This window comes from Bombus vancouverensis, chromosome 1 (genome assembly GCF_051014615.1).
Source record: "Bombus vancouverensis nearcticus chromosome 1, iyBomVanc1_principal, whole genome shotgun sequence".
Taxonomy (NCBI): domain Eukaryota; kingdom Metazoa; phylum Arthropoda; class Insecta; order Hymenoptera; family Apidae; genus Bombus; species Bombus vancouverensis.
In genome coordinates this window covers 22,524,435-22,544,281 of record NC_134911.1, presented here as the reverse complement: position 1 = coordinate 22,544,281, position 19,847 = coordinate 22,524,435, and the positions used below count along the sequence as shown (strand labels likewise).

The window sequence follows — 19,847 nt, the reverse complement described above, 5'->3', positions numbered from 1 at the left end:
ACAATTTTTTTTAATCTTTACCTCTTCTCGTGTACCGAAGTACGTTAAGCGAAGCTCATTACCGAGCAACGCTATCGATAGCGTTTCGTATCACGAACGCACGTAGTAATTTGAAAAGTGCGGACAAGTGGAATTATTTGAAAATTATTAATTAAATTGATCCAATAAATATACGAACGTACTTGGATCGTTTGATCACGCCTTTAGTCATCTTAAGTTAGTCTCGATAGATATCGTTTCAGGCGAATGAAGTTTTTCCAAAAAACAGTCGTCACGCCATAATATTAAAAACAGCAAGATACAACGAAATTAAGGATAGAAACGAAAGAGATCGACGAAATCGGATATAAAATATTCTCGGTACACTTACTCTTGTATTCGGGCATGCTTTGCCACGATTGTAACATTTGTGATTGGCTCTCTGATCAAATTTTTTCCATAGAGCTTGCGCCTTCCACGATCGCAACTTGAGTCTCAATTTTGGATAAAATTGATTGATCGTATTTGGTCTGATCTTGAGTAATTCGCAGAGATGCCGAAAATGTCCAAGAATGGATTTTAAGGTAGTGGCATTACAAAACAAATCGAACTCTTCGTTGGCTTTCGCCACCTCTGTCGAGTTCATTGTTTGCTTTCGACCCTGCTGATGCTCCATTACCTGCAACAAATTGATACTTGTTATAAATCTTGTTATACGACCGGCGTAAGCGAAAGCGTCATAAACACACTGCAACTACTAATACAAGTTGCTTCGTGTATCAGGTAAATTAACCTTCTCGTATCTACGGATAAGATAACCGTGGCGGCGCAATGTCGTCCATAGATTCGGGAAAAAATCGATCTGTAAGATATCTCTTTGGCTAAATCGAAGAGACACGTATCTGGCTTTTGCCGAATATTACATAACATTACACGTTTCAAAAACATATTTGTCTTAAACGGATAAAAGTCAGCCTGAAAGGTATCTTTCTAAATCTAAATAAATCTGAGGACACATCGGAGACTACAACGCGACTTTTAAAATTCATTTTTCGAAACACGTTTTCCTTTTATGAATTCTTGTATATCGAAGTACAAAGGTATCTGCAAATTTCTGTCGCTTTGTTTGCTCAGATCTGTCGTATAATTTTGATAGACGTCGTAGAGACGCCGTTGTGTTCGACAAAATTTCATTCAAAGTCTCAACGAGACGCAGCGAAACTTTCAAAGACGAGTCTTTCCTATTAAAACGTTCGTTAGATCGTCCGAGCAGTTTCTTTCGTTTCACGAGGAAATAACAGACGCACGAGGGTTTTTCGTTTTATATTATTTCGTCGAATTACGTACGATTCATTTTCTTCTGCCGAGACGAACACCGCGACGTTTCACAGACTTGGTTTCACGTTTGAACGAAGGTGCGTTGTCGCAAACAACGCGTTTGCGAAAGAAAGACACTCTCCAGGCGACCGAATAAAAGAACGTATGGCGAACAATCGAGTCGAACGTCGGATCTAATCGACGACTCGTTTAACTGCAAGATAACAGGAATTTCATTGCGGTATATAGAGTTTAGGTAGACGGAGATCTAACAAACGTAAAGTGTTGGTCCCATGAGAAATTCTGTGGTACGTGGTGCGTCGCTTCGACTGGATCGTAACCCGAAGAAAACGACAGAGGAAAAGTAGGAAAAAGAAAGACGAGTTGTCGCGCGAGTGAATTGAAAGGATTATTTGTCGTATGGAAATGAAATATCCTGGTTGTAAACGGCGGCAAATTGCCATTTCTGACACGAAGAAAGCGTCGATCGAACTAGAAGCAATCGTAGGCGCAATTACAGCTGAATCGGGCATTAAGTGGAACAAACCGTGAAACGTATTTACGATGCTTCGCCTCGCAGTTTTTCGTTTTATATTATTTTCTCGAATTACGTACGATCCATTTTCTTCTGCCGAGATGAACACCGCGACGGTTCACAGACTTGGTTTCACGTTTGTACGAAGGTACACTGTTGCAAACAACACGTTTGCGGAAGAAAGACACTTTCAGGACAACCCAATATATATTTAGTTTACACAATTCTTGTCAACGATTAACGTTTCTCTATTGCAGTTAAAACTGACAATTATCTTCACGTTAACTTTTGTGGCGATTCTATTGGGTTGGCGACTAAGTGATTGCGGATTTTGTCAACACCACCTAATGACAAAATCCGCAATCACTCAGTCGCCAAGCCAATATTCGAACGAGGCAAATTTCACCGATAGAAATTCAATTTGACTAACAAAAGAATAATAAATTACCGATTTTTAGGATCTTGCGTGACGCTACCGTGGGGAGAGAACTCGTAACGCGGCTACGTACCGTTTCAAACTATTCGTCCCGACGTTATTTCCACGATTTTAAAGGAACAGAGGCTGATTTAACCAGGAAAACTGCACATCCTTCGATGACTGACGCTAGGCGAAGTTGATACAAAGTTAATACGCAATAATTTCAATGGAATAATCGCACACCACCAGCTACTCGCTCCCGATCGAGATTTATCGCCGATCGCTGGCGGTGGAAGGGAAAAGGAGCACGTAGAAATTCGTCGAATTTGCGATATAAATTACCTGGCACACGATGCTTCGTAATTAAATTCGTACAACGATAATTTACAGATTGCCCTGGATGGTAAAACGGAACGAACGCCGATTAACGATAAACAACGTGGATATTAAATAAATTTGCGAAACGAGCGTGCATGAAATAACGATACATAAAATTTCACGCGCAGCGTTAATGTGGCACAGAGAACGTTTCTTACGATCGCTATAATTCACCTAAATACCAGTGCATCTATCGATCGTATTTATTCCGTTCGATAGCTCGTTGCGGTTTCTTCTTCTGCGTCTCGCGATCCTTTTCCCTTCCTTTTTCCCCTGACGCAACACGAATTTATCCTGGAATTTTTCACCGCAGACGCGTTTTATTTTCGTATCGAATATTTCTGTCTCTCGAGCGTGGACAAGCGAAACGTCGCGTTGTTTAAAGGGAACAATGCTACACGCTGATTTCTTTCGTCCTGGGTTTAGGCGCTCGACTCGTCGCATTTCCACAAATTTTGCACGTACAGACGTTAGAATCTTTTTAGCTATCGGAGATATTAGACAAGTTTTAATCAAATCGTAGGAAATTGTTCGATTTCATAGAGACGATCGAATAGAATATCCGAATTACTTGTGAACTCCTTCTCACAGAGATTTCAATGTCTTTCGACAACTTCTCCAAGAATAATTTTCCATATTTCTTTTTTTTCAGAATGATCTACGATATTTTGTTTCTTCGATTCTCGAAGGCTAACTTGAGCGAAATTTTACTTTATTCGAGTTTTGTTTGAACGTTACCATTTGCAATAACATTATCGCGCTGTTATTTACCTGTTAATTACTGCAACCATGGGAAATAATAAATTTTCTATTTTCAGCCGACGTCGAATACCGATGAAATATTAACTCGCCTTATTTATCTTCTTTATCGATTATTGCAATTTCATCCACAATAGCGCAAACGTGATTTCCTTCGACAGCAACGTTCAAAGATTAACGACATCGTATTAAATCTCTGCACCATCGTCGATTCGATCGCGCATCTCGATACACGTTCGGACGATATTTACGAAGCGTACGCTGCGAATTTCAATTTATCCTACGTTTTATCGAATTTACAATAACGTGCTATCCGCGCCTCGCGTTCAAGTCGATACGTTTCGTAAAAACGCGTGCTCGTTTCAATGGAAAATGTGAGATATCGGTGGAAATATTGGCGCGATGTATGTTGTACGGATGACACCGGTGCTTTCAACCGATTCAAGATAAAAACGATTACGTAACACGATTTTCTCGTACCTAAGGACGTAAATTGTAGATCTTGTTACATTTAGCATGTTATCAGCAGGAGGATGGTTATTTCTAGGCTCGTTTCTAGGTACTCGCCGATAGGCTTAGCCTATGTGAGATAATAGAAAATCGATAGGAGCAGGTTTGCAGTTGCACGAGGCAGACGAAAGTAGCGTCACGTGCTTTGCGAACCAACGTTATGGAATTACCAATGATTTTTGACGTATCGATCATCGAATAATCCAATTGACGTAAAAGCTGAGTTATGTGTGCCCCTGCGATATGGCTATCACGTGTACTCGAAGTAAAACACGACGCATATCTTTGCCAAGAAAACCCTATCGTATCTTCAGACGTACAAATTACTTGTTTGTCGGTATAATAATCGTTTCCTTAATTAATCAGAAGATACGTAAATATTAATTTAACAGTCGGTTGTTCAAACAAATGCTATATTCACCGTTCAAGGAATTTCGCTGTTAAATAACGAAGATGAAAGGTCTAAACTAACGACCAAGAAAACCCTATTGTATCTTCAGCCGCACAAATTACTTGTTTGTCGGTATAATAATCGTTTCTTTAATTAATTAGAAGATACGTAAATATTAATTTAACAGTCGGTTGTTCAAACAAATACTATATTCGGCACTTAAGGAATTTCGCTGTTAAATAACAAAAATGAAAGGTCTAAACTAACGACCAAGAAAATCCTATTGTATCTTCAGCCGCACAAATTACTTGTTTGTCGGTATAATAATCGTTTCCTTAATTAATCAGAAGATACGTAAATATTAATTTAACAGTCGGTTGTTCAAACAAATGCTATATTCACCGTTCAAGGAATTTCGCTGTTAAATAACGAAGATGAAAGGTCTAAACTAACGACCAAGAAAACCCTATCGTATCTTCAGCCGTACAAATTACTTGTTTGTCGGTATAATAATCGTTTCCTTAATTAATCAGAAGATACGTAAATATTAATTTAACAGTCGGTTGTTCAAACAAATACTATATTCACCGTTCAAGGAATTTCGCTGTTAAATAACAAAAATGAAAGGTCTAAACTAACGACCAAGAAAACCCTATCGTATCTTCAGCCGTACAAATTACTTGTTTGTCGTATAATAATCGTTTCCTTAATTAATCAGAAGATACGTAAATATTAATTTAACAGTCGGTTGTTCAAACAAATACTATATTCGGCACTCAAGGAATTTCGCTGTTAAATAACGAAGATGAAAGATCTAAACTAACGAACTAGATATTTGTTAATTTCAGTCAACTGTTGGAATAAATTCGTACATTGTTCGCCATTGGAAGAGTGTTATTATTAAATAAAGAAGATTTATAAAATCTGAAGTAACAAGCTATTCAATTTCCACATTTATATTCCTCGCCTTTTATTCGACGAATTTCATTGGTAATTCGGAATAGAAGAAAATGAATAATATCATCGAATCACAGGTGACCGGAAGAGTTTATGATTAGAGTTTAGTTTGAGTACCATCGTCGCACGAATCTTGGAACACACGATGCGAGCCAGCTACGTCTCAACCTTTTTTCCTACCTTTTTCCAATCGAACAGTTCCAACCACGTCCACGCAAAAGGATAACGGAAATAAAGACAATTTTACGATTATCCTTTCGGAAAGACAATATGCAATACTTCTATGTAAATGTTCATATTCCGAAATTAAGGGACCTGCTATAAACTTCCTAAATCGTTTACAAACCTAACGGTACCAAATTTATCAGGATTGGAACAACGCAGAAGCATTTCACGGAAGAAAACTCCGCTTCTAATGGTAAACATGATCGAGGTTGGTGATGGAAAGAAAGAGAGAGAAAGAGAGAGACGAAACGACGAGAGGCGAGTAGGCAGATCTAGGCGAGGTGGTCGCCCCGGACCATCCTCGAGCCACTCGAAATGTCACGAGGTGCTGGCCGACATGCCTTCTGCGTGCCTTTCGACTCGACCATACAGATCATCGGTGCTCGTCTTCCGATAAGTGCGAGCTAAATACAGCGGGATGCCGAGAATCGTGGCGATGCGCTGGCGCCCGTATCAGCCACGGACTATGGCTGAAGAGAAAGAGGTGGTGAACGAGGAACAGGAGGAGAGATATTCGGTCACGCTCCGGTATTGATTTACGAATCAATTTAGAAACGACTTCCGCGATACGAGTCCCATAATTCATGCGGATTGGTCGGCTACGCCGTGCAGTTTCCAATGCGCTGCTGAAGACGCTGCAAATGGCCTACTAGCGCCAATGTTCCTCTAACTAAGCTTGTTCGAAGTTGTAACTAAACACCGAGCAATAAAGCGATTAGAAGCGTCGCTATGTGCATACTGTTTGATGTATCGCGTCATAGCGAGTTGTTTTTACGACGATCGTGTTAATCGAAGAATCGAAGGGTTTAAAAGTATAAACAGCATCGTTTGGGTTAGGTATAGTATCGATCATTGACGCGGAAGCTTGGGACGAAAGGAGGTTCTACCGTTCTTCCATGCTTTTTATCGATTGTCCTATGTTGTATATTTGAAGTCGAGTATTTGCTCGAATGTATTGAATGGAATCAAAGCCATCCGTCATTCATCGTCTAATTGACAAACGCCTCGCTATAGTTGCTAACGTTAGAGCTACCACAGCGGTAGAAATGGTTGGGTCTACAATTTTATCACCCTGTAAATCCTCGATTAGGGATTATGGTTCCAGATGGACTGATAATATCAGAAATGTACGAAATAACACGAGGGAATTCTTTTTGTAAGAAAGTAGTAAATCGACAAATATACAAATACTCTATCAGATGTATATTTTAATATCGTTGCTGACGCTAGAGCTACCACAGCGATCGAAATGGTTGGGTCTACAATTTTATCACCCTGTCATTCCTCGTTTAAGGATTATGGTTCCAGATGGACTGATAATATCAAGAATGCAGAAAGTAACACGAGAGAATTCTTTTTATAAGAAAGTAATAAATCGACAAATATACAAATATTCTATCAGACGTATATTTTAAAGAGCAGTCTTTTGTCTTAACTATCGGTAGTTCTAGCGCTGATATTGCTAGTTCAGACGCGTTCAATATTTCGATTTACGTACACTGACATTAACTTGAATTATAACGATTGTACAGGGTGGTTGGTAACTGGTGGTACAAGCGGAAAGGGGGTGATTCTACGCGAAAAAAGAAGTCGAAAATATAGAATAAAAATTTTTTTTTAATTTTTCCATCGAGACAACGATCTACAGTGATCTACTATAACGATCCGTTATAACGAGACGCGATAAAGTGCACGCGTACCGAGCGAAAATTCGAAGTCGATTTTCTCGAAAACAAAGGCTCGAACGACAAATTTGTATTCTATATTTTCGACTTCTTTTTTCGCGTAGAATCACCCCCTTTCCGTTTGTACCACCAGTTACCAACCACCCTGTATATAAACGTAGGTAGTTGTACGCGTAGCTAACACAGTTTAACTTAAGTTACAATTATGTTATGATCTGTTATGTATGCGTTTTTGTTTTTCGACAAGTTTTACGTCTACCGTTCTGGTTTAACGTGTATGTGTTCTTGTTTACGCGTAAGTTTTACGGTTACTGTTCCGTCTTATTTTGCGTGTGCAACTGAAAGCAAAGCTGAGAGGCAAATGGAAATAAAAATTTTTTTCATATAACGAACGTGTATCATATATGCGCTTATGTTCTCTCCTACGAAAAATAGTATGCAATGTGAAATACAGGTACAAATAGAAAAATATTCCTTCAAAAGTAGCTCTAGCGGGTGTATCAAATTAATGGCATACGTATATGGCTTCAAAGAAACTTATTACGATTCGTCACGCGGTTGTGAAGAAAAATTGATTTATTACATCATATACCACTTTTATGCTACTGCTGCTTCCGCGTGTTACGTACATATTATTCAAAATATCAATGTTACCGTACGATTCCTACTGTCATACATCCTTAAATACACACACACAAATCAATAAAAAGTACAATTTCCCTGCTCCAGTATCCATAAAGAGCACCAAATACACATTTCCAAAACGTTCTTGTTGAACCAAAAGAGAAAAAGAAAAAGGCAATTTTACCACGCAATTTAAAACGCTCGATAGAAAGAACGCGTCAGGTATATTACCTTACCTGCGCAACAAATCTAAACTACAAATGCAGAAATCGAAAACCTCGATCGTCTCGCATTTCCCATCGCCTTTATCGGATTAAAAGAACAAAGACACCTCCGAGGATCTCTCGCGCGAAGGAGGAACGTCTCCTGTATCTTTTCGCGGGTCAGCCGATAATTACGAGTTCGAGGCGTGGAATTTTATCTCTGTAGGCGGCAGCCAGCGCTAATTTCTCCACAGTGGCGTACAATGACTCGTTATGCACGGTCACGTCCTCGCGAACGATCGTAATATCGTGTGCCGCACCGCAGTCGATACACCCGATGCTCTTCCACACGGTTCTTTGAACTTACGACCTGATAACTTGCTGCTCCTGCCGCCAATGCCTTTGCCTCGTCGTCGTCCTCGTGCCACCGCGTATTCCGCATACGACAAACGGAAGCACGAGAACCTTCCCTATGGACGTTCTGCGGAGATCAAAGCGAAACTCTCGTCGTGATATCGACCGTCTCTAAAGCGATGCTTCGCTTCCTTTTTTCCTCTCCTTCTCTTGCTCCTTCTTTTTTCTTTTTTTTTTTTTCTTCTTTTTTCGTAACGCACTTCGACGGTGGAAATAATTATTAAGGCTGTTTATTCGTGCTCGAACCTCGTTTCCTGGGGAAGGGGGAAGGAAAGGTATAATTAATCTGGAAGGTGAACGAACGTAAAGTGTACGTTCGATGAGACGTTATACTTCGTTCGAAATAAATGGCGCGTATAATAGTTGTTTGGGATGCTTCCAATCGAATGAATTTTGACGAGTCGTCGACGTTTGCGGAGTTTATCGAGAAGCGGATATTTCCTGGAGACGTTGATGGAAGATCGAGATTTGTGGAAGATTTGAATGGATAGAAATGTACGTAGTGTACACAACATGTGAAAATGTATATAATATATATATATAATAAAACATAAAACGTATGCTTCGTGCATTTGTGGGAAATTTAAATGGACAGAAAGAATACGGAAAAATGCGTAAACTAAAGTACTAAAGAAATATTACTCGTTGTAATATTTCGGGAGTGAAACAAATTTTCATGTACAGGTATCTCTATGTACTTTTTTTTAGTATAAAAATGGATAGATCCGTACGAACATCGACGGTCTGTTGGTTAAAATTTGGGCGAGAACGTTGAAAATATAGTCGGTATATTGAATCTTGTAGAAATATTGCTTCTACGAAACGCGTAATCGACGAAGAAATTAAACGAACGTAAATGTATCAAGATATTCGTGAACCATAAACGTCGTAGATTCTATCTGCGCAATTTCGTGAACTTTCTTCGTCTTTCGAAGTTTAAAGCAAACTAGAAGTTTAAAGAGTTTATTGAGAAGCGAATGCCTTCTGAAAATTAGAAAATTAATTAGCTTGTTAACGAGAACGTTGAAGATAGTTAAGAACGTGTTGCCCGAACGTTGCTTCTGGAAAAATTACGATCAGTACGGATACTGAACGAATGTAGGTAAATCACAAAAATGTTCAACGAACTACAAACGTCGAATGATAGACGATTTTATCTGAATAATTTCTTTATAATTCCGCGAATTTTTCTCATTTTCTCCGGTAAATCATCGCACGAAAGATTAGATGAAAGTACGTTCGCAAGATCAAAGTATCGGTAAATGGTCTGCCGTGTTATTGGCTGCTCTTTGTAGCAACAGCAAAGCATTTTTTTTTTAATCATCGTCGACGATGAAAATAGTCGTCGCGGCTATTTATTTTTTATCGGACGTCGCTTCCGGGAAAAGTGTAAGTAATAACACGAGGGTTGACGAACGTTTATTATAAAACTTACGTTACCTAACAAGTTCTTGAAAATCTCTATGTAAGTTAATTTTACGTCGTTTGAAGAATTAGCGTCTGGAAAGAAACAGCGAATTACGGAATATTCGCGTTACGATCGACGTAATCCAATTTTCGAATTTTTCCTCCACGAAAATAACGATGACGTTAGCTATTGTGACTTTCTAAATTACATAAAGTCTGTTAATTTAACATAATTTTTATTATATGAATTTCTTCCTTCCTTCCTTTCTTTCTTTCTTTCTTTCTCAAATAGACGAAAGAATCGTATCGAAGCTGACTGAGGGTGATCTACGTCGCGCTCTTGTGACATAACTAAACGTTAATTTATGACGACCGCGCACGCAAGAATATTTTACGAAAACATCTACCATTTCACAGATAATAACACAACGTCGAATATAATGCCGTTTACGAATTTGACAGTTCCTTGGTCTGAGCAACATGTAGATATACTTCCATCAAAATCCCGAGAGCAAGCAGTGATAACTCAGGAAAATGTAGTTAAACCACCTTCAAATGGTTGTTCCGAGACACACGAAATAGAAGCACGTAAATTGAACACGATCTAACATTCTCTATATTTGCAAGTACGAGCTATCCTGTTCTTTCACAGCCAAATTTGTTCATTATATTACAACGTTGCGATCAAGCGGAACATGTCGCGTAAACAAAGATCGTTTAAAGTTTTATTAAAAAGTTATATACAGGGTGGTTGGTAACTGGTGGTACAAGCGGAAAGGGGATGATTCTACGCGAAAAAAGAAGTCGAAAATATAGAATAAAAATTTCTCGTTCGAGGCTTTGTTTTCGAGAAAATCGACTTTGAATTTTCGCTCGGTACGCGTGCACTTTATCGCGTCTCGTTACAACGGATCTCACTGTAGATCGTTGTCTCGATTGACGTTATTCTTTTAATTTTTTAAATTTTTAAATTTTTATTCTATATTTTCGACTTCTTTTTTCACCCCCTTTCCGCTTGTACCACCACTTACCAACCACCCTGTATAGTAGGAATACGAAATATCGCCTCCAATTTCAAGTCAATTTATATACGAACAGTCTAAAAAAAGTGAGATATACGTCGAATCGATACGAAAAGTTGGTCAGTCCAGGATCGGTTCAGCGAGACGAAACAAGATCGCGAAACGAGCTTCATGGGATGATAAATCCAATCTTTTATCACTGTCAGAAGAAAATGTCGAAACGGAATAATTAACAGCTAATGATAATCGCAAGTTTATTACTGTTTCCTATCCTACTTCGTATTTTTTACCGTAACTGTTTAATAAATCTTCCAATGAATTATATTTATATAACGCTTTTTGTCGATTGTTAAATCCACGGATACTCTGTACTGTATGACTATACGATTAACGCTAGGTTTACGGGACGTCAATTTGACGGGTGCACCAGATCGAAATTATTCAGAAAGGAATTCATATTTTGTTTAGGCGAGGAATTAGCTGGAGAAAACAAGAAGAACATTTGCCAAAGATCAGACGCTTCATTTCTGTCACCTTCAAAGTCAGAAGTGCGAAAAAGTTGCCAAGTGAGTTATTGAAAAAAAAAAAAATAGAAGTAATAATTATTGTATATATTGCAAAAAGATCGTATGTGGAAAATGCACAAACAACATTCAATATATTTGCAAAAAATGTGCTCGATAGATATGATTACCCTGTACCGTTAATGTTATTGTTATTTCTTTAGCGATAATTTAATTTTTTATTTATTAATAATTTATTTAAACGCGAAGCCTAATATTGTTCCTTTCAGACTTAATTTCCATAAATCGATTTTTTAAAGAAAAATGCATATTTTTTTTTACCCAGCAATTTGACGGGTAGAGGTAGGTATACTACATACAGATTTCAAAAATTAGAAAGCCTAGGAAAAAATAATTTTGTGTATAAATTCTTTAGATGAAATGATTAATTTACGATGCAAAATGGTTAAAATTAATGCTATGGTTCTCGAGATATTTCATTTCGGAGTTCGAAATCCGTCAAATTGGCGGGTCCCGCAAACCTAGTGTTAATGTTATTGTCATTTTTTTTTAGTAATATTTTTAAAAAAAGACTTTTTATTTATTAGTAATTTATTTAAACGCGAAGCGTAATATTGTTCCTTTCAGACTTAATTTGAATAAATCGATTAAAAAAAAAAATGTGTATTTTCGTTTACCTAGTGTTAAAGAAACCTAGAAAGAAAGTAAACCTAGTGTTAAAGAAATATAAAAAGAGGCGTATCCTCTGGAAAAAAGAACTTTGATTTCTCCATATGGGTCGGACGATGTGGAACGTGTTAATAAGACGTTGTATCATGCGTGCATATTTTGCCAACGGCGATGCGTTAATAGAACTAATTTGCAAGGTATCTAGTTGCAAGAGAAATTTTCGTGTTTCATTCGAATCGTGTTACATTAATACCGACGAGTAGCGACTCTACCAACTGGGATGATGCAAAAGTAATTAACGCGTGCACAGTTCGTTCACCGGCGATGTCTCTTTCGCATCGTTAAAATCTGCCGTGCATCACACGAAGCGGAAAAGCGTTTGAGTTCATTAACGATTCCGCAGAGTTTTATTTCGAAATTGGACGTGTTTTCTAGACGCGTTTCCTTGCTTTAGCTATTCGTTAAGAAGTCTCGTTGACCGAATGATTTTCAAGATCCGTATCTTTCCTAATGCATCTGACATAGTAACTTAGAAACGGAAATTACTCGGACGTTTCTTTTCCGGATACATCGAATCATTAAGACACAAGTCCGTGTTAGAACTCGGCTTGCGTTTCGTAGAAAGATTTTACGCGCATCTCCGTTAGAACGAACGCAAGCATCTGGTCATTTTCAAGTTACATAATAATTTCGTTAGAATTTTAGATTCAGGACTATCGATTAATCAAGAATCATTTTCGTAAAGAAATAGACCGTAACGATTTATTCGAGACGTTCGGTTCTACAGCCAATTCGTGTAGTAATTTCATTCGAATTGTAAGTTCAGAATTATTAGTTCAATGGTAGAATTAATAGTTCAAATTCATGGCAAAACGTTAATTACAACTAACCAAGAATGTTTTTCATTCAAAAGGAGAAAAAAGAAAGAAAAGAAGCAGCGAAACAATTTATCGAAGATATAGACGAAGATATACTTTATAGAAGAACCTGATATGTCAACTTTATACGAAAATTATGGAAAATGTACATGCAGTCTTACCACAGAAAATTGTCCACCTCGTCGCTCTAACGTGACACTATTATCGTGTTTATATTGCTATTTGAAAGCAATTCGAAAACGTACGTATACAGAAGTTAGAGCACATTTACCGTAAACACATATTTCATAAAAATATTAGTATACAGCACGAGTAACCTAAAGTGTCAAGCATACGAGAAACGTTAAATGGCCCCATTGGGCATCGAGGTTCATGAAAATAATGAATAATCGACTGTTCAAATATTTTGGTATAATTTTTACCAAGTGTACGTTTGTAGTTATACATTTTCGCATTGGTTAAATTTTACTAACACCGTATAATGATATTCGTATTCGTTGCAATGTTAATGGAATTTCAAAATTTATTTTACACGATATGACATGTTCGTGAAAAGTTTCTGCAACTGTACAGCGAGCAAACGAAAGATTAACGCCGAGGCTATTGGTGGTTAATGCGAAGAAAACGGATATAACGTGGTAATCACGAACTTTGATGATCGAACACACGGTACAAATTGAGATATACGCGGTTTCACGCCGGCAGAGGAGGAATCGTTTCTCGTAGTGAGCACACGATCAGCTGTTCCGGTCATTATCACAAATTGTCCGGGCAAACGAGCGTCATCCGACGTCCACATTATACCTACGCTCTCATACTTTTCGCTTCTTCCACCTTTGTTCTCTCGAGAGGTTCTCGACGTTTCAAGAAACAACGAAACTCCAGCCTCTGGCCGAATTTTTAACCATTTCGTTGCGATCGTTCCGAGATAGAAACTGTCAAATTTATATTGCACGCGAATCATATTATGCACAGAAAATCGATATCATTTTCTCTGTTCGGTTAAGGGGGTATTCTAGCCTACAAATTTGAAAAAATCGAAAATTTTTTTTTCATATTTCCAAAGTTTAGATATTCAAGAATATGCCCTTAAAAGGATTTTTCAAAATTTCAATTATTTTATGAGTTACAGCCATTTTTGTGACGCGGCATCTGCTGCGGTTCGACCGGAACAAATGAACAGTAGTTGGCGTGCACGATATCTCAAGTTCTAACGAACCGATTTATTTTAAATTTGGTCTGAATATTCCTTATATACTCCTCTATCGTCCGGACCACGCTCAGCTCAAAATCTTTAATATTACTATTTTTTAAACGTTCGGAATTGTCAAAAAAACGTGCGAAATAAGAAACTTTTTTTCAAACGGCCGTCATTTTGCGAAAAAACGTTGTATTGACTTTTCCAAGGTTCAGACGATAGCGGCATCCATACTAATTAAGAATCCGTTCGCATTTTTTGTTTCGGATGACCAGAAGGTTTGATATCATGCACGCCGCGACACCCCATTTTTTTGGCAGCGCCCAACTTTGCCAGCTCGTAACTTTTTAAATATTGAGTTTTTTTTTCAGCGAATTTTTCACGTAATCTCGAAATATCGATAAACAAATGCTAAAAAGAAGGATGGCAAAAATATTTGTTGTTTCGCTTGTACAGAGCTTCGAAAATCGCCCGAAATTCATGCCTCTAGACCAGAATACCCCCTTAAATCTGTGAGCTGATCGTAGACGAAAGAATGTATCGAGCTGGCAACTAAGTGATCGCGGATTTTGTCATTCGGTGGTATCGATAAGATCCGCAACCACTTAGTTGCCAATCCAATAGTGAAACGAAAAATAACGAGAGTTTAAAGAATTGAAGCTGCAAGTGATTCGAATCTAAGAGACAAAAGGTACAAAATTATCGAGCGGAAGAACGTATAAGACCGAAGAGATTCAGAAATATTATAGTAATTACGTAATCGTACGATGTATCGTATTATGATGATCGGGTAATGTGAAAACATTGGAATCTTTAAGCATTGAAGAGCACTTGACAGTGCTCGTGGAAGTAGAAATGTTATTTGTTCGAAACGCTATAAAAAAAAAAAAAAAAAAAAAAAAATGATGGGTAGAGCAAAGTTATCAGCGCAGCGGTATAAATTTAACGACAAGGTGGTGGCTCGCTGTCCAATAAATTCGTTCCAAGGCAAATTGCGTAGGTTCTGCCAGCGAGATATCTGCCGGGAACAACTTGCAGTTTTTCAAAGATTTTATGCTTTCTATTAAAATAGTAACGTTGGATATTTTCCCTTTGTACGTGCTACTAGAAACATGTATAATAATATCGCGACAGCTTACACTCAAGTTGTTAGAAATTGCAGAGAAACCGTTGAACCAAGCTTCTCAATGAAATGAAAAGTACCTCGGAAATATCTCGTCACCGATCTTTGTTTTAACCCACAGCGACATAACTCTAACTATCCGCCAATGAGAATCATTATTACTCACGTAACCGCGTAGATCCTCGAACCAATCTTCTCGATAAATTAACAAACAACTGAGAAATATCTCATCGTCGATCTTTGTCTCAATCCGCATCAACGTATACATCGCATCTCTGCCAAATACAATTTCATCGCTACTTATTTCCGACCGAATCGTACGGATTTCTAGATTCTCGAACCGATTCTTCTCGATAAATTACAAAATATCGAAGAAATACCGCGTCGCCGATCTCTACCTTAACCCGCGTCAACGTATACTTGGTCAACTATCCGTCAATGAAGTTGATTCGCGCGATTATCTCGGTCACCCTCGAACGCACCTCTTCGCAATAAATTCGTACACCGACGATTGCCACCACAGATTTATTTCCCATCGAAGGGAACGACTATCACGCGCATCGGTAACTGCCTATTGAAAACAGCGTACAGAAATTTACCGTAAGACTCGTACCACCTGCGACGCTTGATCGGGCAAGTGACCCGAATGTTAAACGTTGAACGCGGTTTAAAGAACGAGCGCAACCGGCCAAACGGTTCACTGGGTTATCTATTAGAAGTCTAGCAACACTATTGAGCAACGGACCACGGCTACAGCAGCAAAGTTTCGTAGTGCCACGTTTTGGTAGAACTTGGAACCAAGCCACTGTCATTCCCTTGGTTTTTTCTACGTCCAGAGATAGAGGCAGATTACTAAGAACGATCGAGCGCTCCAGATTTAAGAAACAGCGCGAACAATGCGTGGCTGGTTCGCGCGATTACACGACGAAGTAGATCTTTATCGTTACATCGCGAAACGCTTTGTATTTACGAGTGTTCAAGATCGTACGGTCGAAGATGTTCCTTGAACGAATATAGCGTCTTTAACATGATCGACGGCCGAGACGATTTCCGAATGACAATCATACTAATGCCAATGTCGTATTATACGCTTTCATGCCACTTTCAGCGAGCTATATTTATGGGGAAAATTATAACGTCTAAACGTAATAATTTTATGGTTTATGAAAGTGTACTTAATTCTAGGTCGTTTTGCGTTACATCGATTAGTCTGGAGCGTCTCGCTCTATAATTTGTTAACGATGATGCTAGCAAATTGACAAATTATAAGTGGCACGTTGGCGATTTCTATTGTGCAGGTTTTACTGTTTCGTAATTTTGTTAAATAGGACGATCGTGATTTATAAAATTGACTTGCAATTGCGTACCTAAAGCGGAACTTTGCCACGTTTTAATGCCAAACTTGTTAATACCTAGTCGTAATTTGTAACTGCGTGATTCGTCAGATTCCATTAGTGGAATTAATTCGATCGATTAAACGATCTTACCACGAAGTGAACGTTTTGAAAATAATTTTCGACAACGGTCGATAACACGGTGGCGAGTGAACGAAACTTTAAAGGGTAAGGCAAGCGAGAGACACCATAATCCTGCAAAATGGAGTTATAATTGACAAGATGAGTGAACGGTTACGACGTATACCCTAAAATAGACGGCTTATCATGTCGGTAAAAAGGTCTACTATAAAAGATACCAATACTCGTGCACACAGACGCAAGTCCCAATTCCAAACTCTTTTGTACCGTAACGAATTTCCAGCAAACGGTATACAACTTGATTCGTCTCTGCAATCAATCAAGATAATACGTTCCATTCGTACAACCGAATCGATTTATCAAAATTTCGCGCGAATCGGAACAAGAGTCGGCATACTCTACAAGTATAATAAAAGGTAAAGGTGAACAGATAGAAACGAGAAGAATAGAACGAAAAAAGAAGAGAAGGTGGCTGGCGAAAGAAAGGTTCGGTAGCCAGATTCGTATGGATCTTATCCCATCCACGTTTATCTTTGGGTATCTCACGTGCAAGAAAAAGGAGCGGCGTATCATTGGTAGAATACCTGTTCCCTGTGGAACAGAGTAACGGCGGCCTTTATACATAAATGATCAGAAGCAAGGAGGACAAGCAGTCTATAAATACAACGAATGAGACGGTTTCAGCTTCGTGCTTGGGTAAAAAAAAGGTCTGTCTGGCGAAATGGGACGACATATTTCCGCGGAAGAATTTCAACCAGACACACTCTCGCCGTTTAAAACGCAACCAGTCCGATTTCACGCTACTTTTTGCTGGACAAATTTTTCCCCACTCGAGCAAAGTCTAAAAAATGTATCGAACACCTACTTTGCTGTTTGCGAATTCTTTTACGTTCGTTCGACCTTCTTCTAGAAAATCGTTCCTCTTCGCCTCGCCCTGTGTAAGTTCGGAATGTTAATCGTAGTACGTGACATAGCACTATATTATCTTATAAATGAATTATTTACGATTTATCAGTTTCTCTTTTGTACGCGTTCTTACCACGCGCCGAATATACCTGTAAATTATTACAGTTGCAAATTATTTGCAAGATCTCGGGTATCCAGGTGAACGAAGGGAAACCTAATTCGTAAATAGTGTTCGAGTATGTTAATTAATTACGCCAACGTGTTCGGACATTTACCGGAGAAAAGTTTCACGCGTGTATTGTACGCGTTGCGCATTTTCAAACTTTATCGGCATCGTAAAGAGATTTAACGACACGAGTGTCGCGATTACGTTGGTAAAATTTGAAGGTAATCTGCATATGTATACCGTGACTAAATTAGAATATAGAAGATATAGAGCATATTCATCGGAAATATATATTTAATAAAAAAAAAAAAATTAGTATACAACATGATTAGCCATCTTAAGCGTAGCATCGAAGTTTATTAACATTTTGACTGCCACGGTGGTCATTGGTGAGCGGAGCGCTTCAACTTCTTACAATCGTAAAAATTGTACGAAAATTGACGGTTAGGGCATTTTGAACATAACCGATAAATAGAAGATACTTCGAAATAAAAAGTGCCCCATTGAACGATTAAACGTTTTTATTAGAACATCGATAAAAAGAAACGAGAACAAATCTTGCATCTAACGGTGCACTGTGTTTGCATCGATATCTTTGCGGGTTAATCTACGAATATTGTTATAAACACAGCTCAGAAAATAATCGTAAATGATGCTTTGTAATCGTATAATCGAAGTTAGAAGTGCGCACATACCTTACCATTATATACACAATGAGCAAATACCGTTTACTAACATCTTCTGCGCGTTTCGACGATATATTCCGCGCGTTTTGCTCGCGACGAGACAACGAATGCGAATGGTTTGTTGAAATAAACGAAGCCTCGTTGTAATACTTCGCTATCGACTGTTACCAAGGCGTCACGGTGGTCACCCGCGACCACCAATAAGACAAACGGTCCATCGTGAAAGAATATTGTCTTACATCATCGATTTATTATTATTTTGCCATTATATGCTTTGAATAATAAAAATACTCGCGTGGCGTCCTCAGCGAATCGTGAGATTTCGGCGTGGCAGTCAAAGCGTTAATATCGTCTGTTTTATTTAAAGATGTTTATTAAACCCAAGATACAATTTTAAATACATTTTGGTATTCACAATAAACGGTGAATTTTTGTAGCGATGTTTTAGGCAAAAGTACCGATACGCAACGGTACGACGTAGCCATGCTATAATATGTGTCGGCGCTTTATTTTTCGTGTTTAATATAATTTTTGGGTTTAAGCCGCTGGGGGAGCGGAGCTTCTATGTGATATTGTTTTTATTTGTTTTTTCTGTCCTGAAAATTTGGTCGCAAAACAGGATTTAATATCGTCTGTTGGAATGGTCGTGTGATCTCTGCGACGTCTATACTTGTATCAGGTATCCTGTAATTTCTATGTACATTTTCACGTTCGTTTCAAGTTTTGCCAATGTATCCATTACAGTAAAGTCTCGCGTTAATGCCAATGAAATTTCTAAATGTTTCCTATAACACTCATCGTACGTTCGTAAAAGATGTCTACAAGCGATATCTTCTACAAAAGATATCCTCCAGCGTCATAGAGTCTACGTGTATGCCCGCTTGGATATTATTAATCCAGCGTTTCATCGAAGATAATTGCCATTTACATACGTCTATGTGGAATACGAGTGACTAATGAATTTTTTTTTCCAGACAAGCAGATCGATCGGGAATAGGCTGCAAGTGGTTGGGTGGAAGGAGCGAGGATGAAAGAAAGCAGTTGGAACATCTGGGAGTGTCATGGTTGGAAAGCAGGTCTGAATGAAATTCAGCGTAATCCGTGACCGGTAAACGTGACAAGAAGCTCTCGTGCCTGTCGAATTCAATGAAGCTACACTTGCGGCTGTTAAAGTAAAAGTTTCGTATCAAATATATGGAGGACCCGCGGACGCCGCCTAAAAATCAATAACCATTTTCAGCCAGCGCGTCCACTCTTCTCTCCTCCCTCTGTTCACGCTTACACGGTTTTTCTTTGACCCAGAATCCTTTGCGCGTTACACCTCTAAATGCATATATGTGGAACGATGGAAAAAGTGGGTGTAGAGACGACGATAGACGCAAGAGTCTCGCGTATTGG

General features: G+C 38.5%; 1 protein-coding gene across 8 annotated transcripts in view; it reads right to left on the bottom strand.

Moving 5' to 3' along the window:
• The window catches only part of Mical (Molecule interacting with CasL), a 110,219-nt gene that overhangs the window by 20,574 nt on the left and 69,798 nt on the right, over nt 1-19,847 (bottom strand). For all 8 annotated transcript variants that reach the window (XR_004464587.2, XM_033339367.2, XM_033339362.2 and 5 more), the window contains exon 2: nt 371-658. Coding sequence is in view for 7 of the 8 variants with exons in the window: in XM_033339362.2 (XP_033195253.1) it covers nt 371-658 (288 nt within the window). In the remaining variant the exon portion in view is untranslated. The remainder of the gene's footprint in view (nt 1-370; nt 659-19,847) is intronic.